Source organism: Glycine soja, unplaced genomic scaffold, assembly GCF_004193775.1.
Source record: "Glycine soja cultivar W05 unplaced genomic scaffold, ASM419377v2 tig00105624_1_pilon, whole genome shotgun sequence".
In the NCBI taxonomy this organism is placed as follows: Eukaryota; Viridiplantae; Streptophyta; class Magnoliopsida; order Fabales; family Fabaceae; genus Glycine; species Glycine soja.
In genome coordinates, this window is record NW_021144564.1 from 19,062 (window position 1) to 28,520 (window position 9,459).

At 39.9% G+C, this 9,459-nt stretch overlaps 1 protein-coding gene across 1 annotated transcript; it reads left to right on the forward strand.

The window, feature by feature from the left end:
- The first annotated feature begins 3,950 nt into the window (after window positions 1-3,950).
- LOC114404666 lies at window positions 3,951-6,728 on the forward strand. The gene has a single exon (XM_028367530.1). The coding sequence runs from the start codon at window positions 3,951-3,953 to the stop codon at window positions 6,726-6,728; it is 2,778 nt and encodes a 925-aa protein (XP_028223331.1).
- Window positions 6,729-9,459: the final 2,731 nt, after the last annotated feature.

A 9,459-nucleotide genomic window follows, 5' to 3' on the forward strand; every position in this document is an offset into this window, starting at 1 on the left:
TTGGTGCAAATTATGTCTTCGTAGCATACTAGTCCACTAGAAATCATTAGAGGACGAGTCTTGAGAAAGCCACATGCTGAGATGGTCACCTTGTATTGAATTTGGAGTTTCTTTCTTACCTTATTCCTCCAACTTGCTGCAGCAATCACTCCTAAGCACTTCTTTTTCTTCATTCCATTCTTTACATTTTCAAGTATGAATCTCTCAGCTTTACATCCAGTGAGGATCACTGCACCATTGCCTACAGAATCAACCAACCAAGTGGAGTCAGTTCCCTTCTTATCTCCTGTTCTGCAACCATAACAGCATGAACCACAATAGTCATCTGCTGAGGAATTTATAGCCACAGACTCTACTTTGAAGCCCATTTTCTCACATCCTTGTATGAGAATTTGGTTCAGAAAGCTTTCATTGTTGCACTTTTCTGTTACACCAATCCTTCTTTGTATGATGCAATCAAATTTTATAATCTCTACAGGCTGATATTACTAATCAAGGAAAAATAGACATTCCTTGGTTTCTAATTTCATTCATTTGTTAGAGTTTTTTCCCAATATCTAAGGGGGTGTTTGTTCCAAGGTTTCTAATTACATTCCTTGGATTCTTATTTTTGGTGGCATTACTATGAGCAAGAACTCCATTCTCTGGTATTTTAGGAAAAAAAAACCATTTGCTTAGTGTACCGTCCAGATATGTCTTGACTAACCATGATGTGGCCCTTTATGAAGCTCCATCTGTGTTCAGAGATTCAAGGACTGTGTACCATGGCACTCGGATATAACTCAGTCAATCCTGATGTGCCCCCCTATCAGGCTCCATTGCCTCTGTTGAGTGAACAGTTTGGGCCTTTGCATCATCTGGATATAGAATCCAACATGTTGTACTCAACCTCAACCCATCCCGTTGCACATTCACTTCTCTACCCCTCCAGCCTGATAAATGTTTCTGCCCTATTAAAAAAACAAATTGACCTCTAATTCCATATGAACAATAGGTTGATTTTCAACAATATCCCTAAGTCAATCAAACCAATACCTCCCACCAATTGATATCAGGACTGGTCACAATTTAAGATCCCATTAAATTTTCCATCAATATACCACCAGTTTAACCCCATCACAAAGAACCTTCACCCTTTAGACTCAGGCTAGGCTAGTGCAAGCTCCCTTTCTGGGCTAATATGGTCAATGAGAGTTGTATGCATCATTATCAATTCCTGAATACAGATGCAGAGCATTTCACCCCAAAACTGGTATAGTAGGATAGTAGATAGTGGAATAACCACTATTATGAAATTTATACATATAAATTAAGTAATTTATATTACATTATATGCTTAATCATATTAAAAATTTACACAAATAGTTTCTTTTAATTTTTTTTTTGTCAGCAAACATAGATATGATATATTAATAATGAGTACCAGTGGTACTGAAGTTACAAATTTTAGGGGCCAGCTGGTTCCTATGATTATTAGTAGGAACAAAGCCAGCACCATAGCACCCTGCTACCTAACCCATGCTACAAAAGTCCAGCCCCCACACTCCCAAGCTAAGTATAGAAACCTAGTGTTACATTGGAAGAACATTGATTAAAGTGAAGTGTAAAATCTTTCTCGTTGGACTTGAGCCATGACCAAAGTAAAAGCAGAGCATCATCCAAATGCTAGCTGTAATTTGTAGATGCCAAGATATGATGTTGTGATATCAGATTCAATAAAGGAAAGCAAAATCTAAGTACATGTCAAATGAAACAGGGCAAGGGCATAGAGATTCCATCCAAATGCTAGGACAATAATTTCTACAATACAAATCAGATCATATTGGAACATTTCCATTTCAAAATTTACACTAATTGTTTTTTTGGAGCCATTTCTTAATTATATATTCCTGTCTTGCAATGATGATTTCAGCTTTATATAGCTAGAAAGAATATGATGTAGTGAAGACCTTCTTCCATCATTTGAGCTTTATATATGACTGTTGGAACTCTGTCTTCACTGCTTTCTTTAGTAAATGCCTTGCAATTTAATTCTGTATCATATCAAGTTGATTGCCACAAATTATTTTCTACATATTACACAAATGTTTGTCATAGAAGCGGTTGATTGACCAAAGTGTTATTATTTTTCAGGCTGAATCAGGCACCAAAGAATCACCAAAGAACTCCTTTCATTATTTGGAGGTGTGTTTATTGTTTCTAGTAATAGTTTAAAATATGTTTTTGAAATTCCACAAATCACAAACATGTATGATGCCTGAAAGCATGTATTCGTTTAATGCCTTCATATTCATGCCGTGTAATTGTTCTTTTGAGCTGTCTAGTATGATGTTTATTATGTATTTTTGTGCCAATATCATACAATTACGAGAGTACCATAGGTACTATAGGAACAAGTATAAATTAACCCCAATTGTGGTTGAATTTGAGGATGGTATTGTGGACCAGCTACACCCCATAACTTAATTACATGTATGTTGCACCTCTTGGAAGAGGTGTCAGCATTTACCCTTCCTTTGTTGTTTTTTTTGCAAGGCAAAAAGCAAATATATTATGTATAAAATTCAGTACTAGGTGTACTGAAATATTCTACAATAAATCTCTTCATCTCCGCCTTTTTATGTCCTTACCCGACCACCCCCAGAACATGTATTGCAAGGTGTTCAAATTTCTCGAGTCCCGTTGCATGCACACCATGTCATTGACCGCTGGAAGATGGCTAATGGAGTTGTCGTTCATGAGACAACCTGGTGTTGACCTCCACATGCAACTGCTACATATCGATGGTGTAGTCCCTGGTGTAGTCCTTCTCTGCACATTTTAACAAAGACCAAGTGTGGAACAAGGTATCATCGATAACCTTTTCAGGATCAAACGGGTGGTTCTTGAAAATCATAGCATTTCTATGATGCCAGACGAAGAAGGATAGAGCTAACCACAGAAATTTCCATCTGTTGTTTATACTAGCTTTGTTGTTCCATTGAGTGAATTGCAAAAAGTGGTTCTTTGGGTCTGTGGAAAAAGGACCCACTCTATTAACCCATCTCAAAGGCTCCCACCAAAGTCTCCTTGTCATTGTAGAGTTGCAAATAACATGTATGTGACCAGAATGAATCTCATCTACAAAGTCAGCTGCCATTTGTATTTCATAGTCAAAAAAGTCCCTTCTCCAAGATAACTTCCATTCCCATCTGCCGTCCACAAATTCTCCCATAGAATTAATTAGAAAATTCTGCTGTTTACTTATTACATATAATTGGGGATACTTTCGTTGGATATTACAGTTGTCCTGCAGCCATAAATCGTTCCGCAAACTAATATTGGACCCCGTACCCACCCTCCACTTTAAATTATCATTAAAGCAGTTATTGTGTTGCTGCTGAAAGATACTCTTTAAATCCTGCCACCATTAGGAAGTGAAATTTCTTCTACCACCAGAAATCAACTACTTTGACATAGATTATTTTTCCCAAATTCAGCTGATTTGATTTTATAAATGTTTAAAAAATGATGTTGAATTTCAATTGCACCACTTTCGTCATTAAATTTCGATGTTGTCGTTTGTGCATTTTTTTCTTCATTTTTTCTTATAAGCATTGGTAATAGAGGCCAACAAACTGAAAAATGCCGAATCCCTTGAAACAACCATGCACCATTTTTCTTGTTAGCATTGCTGGTCCAACTAACTGCAATTGCTAATGTGTTTTCCACTGCAGCGTTTTGTACAAAAGGTGCAGTTCTGGTGTGTTTTCTACTGCAATTGGTGCTCTATGCTTGTGATGCATGTCAAGTAACCCCTAAGCCACTAACATTTGACATAGAAGGTGTAACATGGATCGAAGTTGGATGAACGCATCACGTATAACTGAAGAGTACGAGAATGGTGTTGAAGAGTTTTTGCTATTTGCTCAAAGTAAAGCGCAACCTATGTGGGGAAAATTTTTTTGTCCATGTGTGAAGTGTGGAAATGGGAGGCGCCAACAATTGATGACATAAGAACTCATCTTATTTGTGAGGGAATAATTCGTAGCTACACAAAGTGGATATGGCATGGGGAATCCCTCGATACAGCTGACATGTCACAGGCTGACGATGTTACTACAGACAGCGGAAATCCTATAGAAGAAATGATTCGTGATCTTGGGCAAGAGGGGTTTGAAGAGGCACATGCAGCGTTGTATGACAACATAGAAGTTGATTCAAAAATGCCTTTGTATTCCGGCTGCATATCTTTCACAAAATTGTCAGCTGTGTTAGCTCTGGTTAACTTGAAGGCTCGATTTGGGTGGAGTGACAAGAGTTTTAGTGAGTTGCTGATGTTGTTGACAAACATGCTTCCTGCTGATAACATCTTGCCAAAGAATCACTACCAAGCAAAGAAGATTTTATGTCCAGTTGGGATGCAGTACGAAAAAATTCATGCATGTTGTAATGACTGCATTTTGTACAGAGATGATTTTGCTGAACTAGATTACTGTCCTGTGTGTGGGGTTTCTCGGTACAGACCGACCAACGGAGATTCTACTGTACTAGTCTCAGACGCCGACCGCCGTCCAGCAAAGGTGTGTTGGTATCTCCCAATAATACCAAGGTTTAAACGGTTGTTTGCTAATGGGGAAGATGCAAAGAACCTTATATGGCATGCAAATACTAGAAAATCAGATGGATTGATGCGACATCCTGCAGATAGCCCGCAATGGAAGGCAATTGATCGTCTGTATCCTGAATTTGGGGCCGAGCCTAGAAATTTAAGGCTTGGTCTTGCAACGGACGGAATGAACCCATTTGGAACCTTAACTACTAACCATAGCTCGTGGCCCGTTTTGCTGTTCATTTATAATCTCCCTCCGTGGTTGTGCATGAAGCGAAAGTATGTTATGCTGAGTATGATGATAGCTGGTCCAAGACAACCAGGTAATGATATTGACGTATATCTAAGACCTTTAATTGACGATTTGCGGAAATTGTGGGATGAAGGGGTTGATGTATGGGACGCAAATTTGCAGCATGCTTTCAAGTTGCGTGCAATGGTTTTTTGTACCATCAATGACTTTCCAGCCTACGGAAATTTAAGTGGATATAGTGTCAAAGGACATCACGCATGTCCTATATGTGAGCAGAATACTAGTTTCCGCCAACTTAAACATGGAAAGAAGACTGTGTATACTAGGCATCGAAGATTTCTCAAACAGTATCATCCGTATCGACGCTTGAAGAAGGCATTCGATGGAAGTCAAGAACATGAAACCGCGCCAAATCCATTAACTGGTGATGAAGTATATCAGCGGGTCAAGGATGTCGTAAATATGTTCGGCAAGTCCCAAAAAAAACCATCATCCACTTCAAACATGTGGAAAAAGAAGTCTATTTTCTTTGATCTTCCGTACTGGTCCGATCATCATGTTAGGCATTGTATAGACGTCATGCATGTCGAGAAAAATGTTTGTGATTCTTTAATTGGGACCCTCCTAAACATTAAAGGCAAGACAAAGGATGGTTTCAAGTGTCGTCAAGACTTGGTTGACATGGGTATACGTCAAGTGTTGCATCCTATCTCAAAAGGTAACAGGACATATCTGCCCCCAGCCTGTTACACAATGTCAACAGCTGAAAAGAGAAGTTTTTGTGAATGCTTGCGTAATATCAAAGTCCCACAAGGCTACTCTTCAAACATCAAGAGTCTTGTGTCTGTGAATGAGCTTAAGTTGGTTGGCTTGAAATCACATGATTGTCATGTGTTAATGCAACAACTTTTGCCTGTTGCAATCCGCGGAACATTGCCTGAGAAGGTCCGTGTTGCAATCAGTCGCTTGTGTTTCATTTTTAATGCTATATGTGCCAAGGTCATTGACCCTAAACAGTTGGATGCTTTGGAAGATGAGGTTGTCGTTGTCCTTTGTCAAATGGAGATGTTTTTCCCTCCTTCATTTTTTGACATTATGGTACACTTAGTTGTTCATCTGGTAAGGGAAATAAGGTGTTGTGGTCCTACGTATTTTAGATGGATGTATCCAGTTGAGCGGTACATGAAGGTCTTAAAGGGTTATACGAAGAATCGACATCGACCAGAGGCCTCAATAGTGGAAAGATACGTTGCTGAAGAATGCATTGAGTTTGCCTCACAGTACATTGACTCATTGAAACCTGTCGGTGTTCCTGCATCCCGGCATGACCAGCCAATAGCCGGCAAGGGTACTCGTGGATACAATGTTGTGACAATGACTAGACATGACGTGTCACAAGCACATTTGTATATATTAAACAACACAACAGAGGTGTTTCCGTACATAGAGGCTCACAAAAAACATGTTAGAGATAGTCACCCCAAAATGAACATGATGAGGGTATTGCAAGAGCACAACAAAACTTTCATAAATTGGTTTAGACAAACAATACTTGCTGATAAAAGTGTTTCCAGACGACTCACATTGTTAGCCATTGGCCCAAATTTGAATGTCCCTACATGGAAGGGGTATGACATTAACAATTATTCATTCTACACAAAGTCCCAAGATGATAAAAGTTCGGTACAAAACAGTGGGGTCTGTGTTGATGCTGATTCGGAGCACTTTTCCAGTACATCGGATAACAACCCCATTCGAGCATCCATGTCTTACTTTGGTGTCATTCAAGAAATTTGGGAGGTTGATTATACATCATTTAGAGTGCCTGTTTTTAAGTGTCAGTGGGTGAACGGGACAACGGGTGTTGTGGCGTCCCCAAAATAATGACTGGTTTAATAGTAATGATTTAATTAACAAAAACCATGGTAAATTTTTTTTTTCTTCTTTTTCTTTTTCATTTCTTTCTCTTTTCACCAAAACAAGGTTTCGAAGGAAAATCCTCACTACAGAGTCCTGAATGGCCAGTTCACAACTCTATTCGGAGTCATTTCTTTCTCACCGCTCATAATCTCTAAACTATTTTGCTTTTTCAAAAGAAAGAATGTACCAGCCATTACTTTAGGTCGTCACGTGAAAATAAAAGAATAAAATACGGTTGATAAACTCTTTTACAAATAAAGTTGCTAACGCTTTCTTTTCAAATAACAAGATCGATCATAAATGCATTCATCATTTAAGGCTGTCCAAAATATGGGAGTTTTACAAAATATATAGTGTCATCCAGAGCAAAGGTGTCCATAGTAGTGGCTTCAGCCACAAGTATACAATCATCAAATTCCTATACATCAGGTCTACCCATACAAAACAAAAGAGTAAACCTAACAGTCAGTCCTAAATACACCCACCCTCAAAAATACACAAAACTAATCCAAGGAGTTGTCCACTCCACCGTGCGCTGAAGCGTCCGTGCAGGTTCATCTGGATGCACCAAAGAAGTAGCCGTGAATCGAATGGTGCCCCGAAATCGGCACCTCGTGTTGCCTTCGAGGGTCTCCCAAGCTCCCTCTAGGCACTCCATCTCTACTCGATCACGGATTAGCTGCGCCGCCATCACGATCTACAAGAAAGAAGAGAAAGGGGTAGACTCTTTCACAAGAATCTAACTGTGCTGCACACGATGCGTCTCATAAACACTACATGCAATAAAAGGGGTATTTTAAGGCTTTCCATCTCTGGTAATCGATTACACAACCTTGGTAATCGATTACCAGAGGCTAAACTTGAATTACACAGCCTCAGGACATGAAATATGCAATAATACACTGTGTAATCGATTACACATGCCTGGTAATCGATTACCAGTGACCCATTCCTCTGTGTAATCGATTACACAGGCTGGTAATCGATTACCAGAGGCTCCCTAAGTTTCCTGACTTCGTTTTCAAGCCTGGTAATCGATTACACCCCTTGGTAATCGATTACCAGAGACCATCTTAGCCTCCTGTCCTCAATTTTAAGCCTTGTAATCGATTACCCACCCTTGGTAATCGATTACCAGAGGCCACAATCCACATATTACACAAAATTCACAGCTGGCCAGCCACCACAAGCCTCCTTGCTTTGTGGTCTTGTTTTCCTTTTATCTGTTGACTGCCAGGAGCTCGCCTGCTTAGGTACATCACAGGTTCTCACTGACCGACTATGCCCGGGTTGGGTCGGGATTGGTCAAGCTTGGTTTTGGGCAATAGCACCCCACCTGACGTCCCCAAGGTCTCCTGACCCCCGCGACATATCTCCAGGTACCACTCTGTGGTCAACAATAAAAGCAGGAAGTTTCACCCTTCAACACTTCCTCATCTCAAGCTTGTAGGATTATGGGGTACCCATCACATGTGGTACTAGGTGGCGGTCGGGCGATGGTGCACAACAAGTTTTCCACATCCACAATGCGCGCATAAACCCACCATCCCCTGTTGCCCACCTCCAACTGAGCTCACGTACTCCCACGTAGCCCATATCCTCGTTTCTCTCAACACCGGGTCCCCATCAATCCTCCCAAGCTTCCACAACATCCAAGCAAAACAACATTCACACAGCACAAGCTATCACAGCCAAGCAAAACAAAGCAAAGGCAGAAAACTCTGCCAAAACACCAACCAAAAATCACAGCTTTTCCCACTCAAAGACCCCAGTAACAATTCCTTCGATCCAATTTGTTAACCGTTGGATCGACTCCAAAATTTTTCTGGAAGTCTATAGTGCATAAGCCTACATTATGACCGTTGGGATCTACTAGAAAACATCCAGAACTCATTCTGCACTAGACTTTCCATAGCCAACCACACACAAGCATTTTTCTGCACTTGTGCAAAATTCTGCTGCACAATTTCACAGCAAAAATTCTGCATAAGTGCAGATTTCGAAAGTCACTCTTCCTCTCATCCAATCTTGCCCAAATCAAATCCTACAAGTCCCAAATCATGTATCAAACATGTCTAAACCAAAGCCAAGCTTCAAACCACAGCAACACAAAATCTAGGTGTCCAAAACCCCTCAATTCAATGGGTTTTCTAGGTTTGAAAAGTGAAATTTAGAATGAGGTAAATTTGAGGCAAACTCTCACCTCACACCAGTCCATAACATCCATTTAGACTTGTTCAAACTGGATTTACACCTAAAATCTCACCGAATCAAAATTTGACTCTTCAACACCCAAATTTGCCCTAGCAATGGCTCTTTGTTCACTTTGGTCTTTTGTTTTTCTCTCTAGCTCAGCCTAACCTTTCTCACATGTTCTAAATGACATTTCAAGCTAGTATTAACTCACTCTAACCTCCATTTACCACAGAATTCAGACTTAGCCTTCCAATTCTCAAAGTCTCACTCTTTTTCCACTCATAACCTCACATTCTCACTTTCTAACCTTGGGTTAGTTCTACCCTTCATCTCTAACAGATTTCCAACAGCAATTTCAGCATATAAACATCACAAACATCATCACAAAAACCCTAAAACAGAATGGGTATGTCTAACTCATCCAAACATGGCGATTTCAACAAGTTTTCAGCAAATGCCTTCACAAATAATCATCACACAGCAGAAAACTAACAAAACC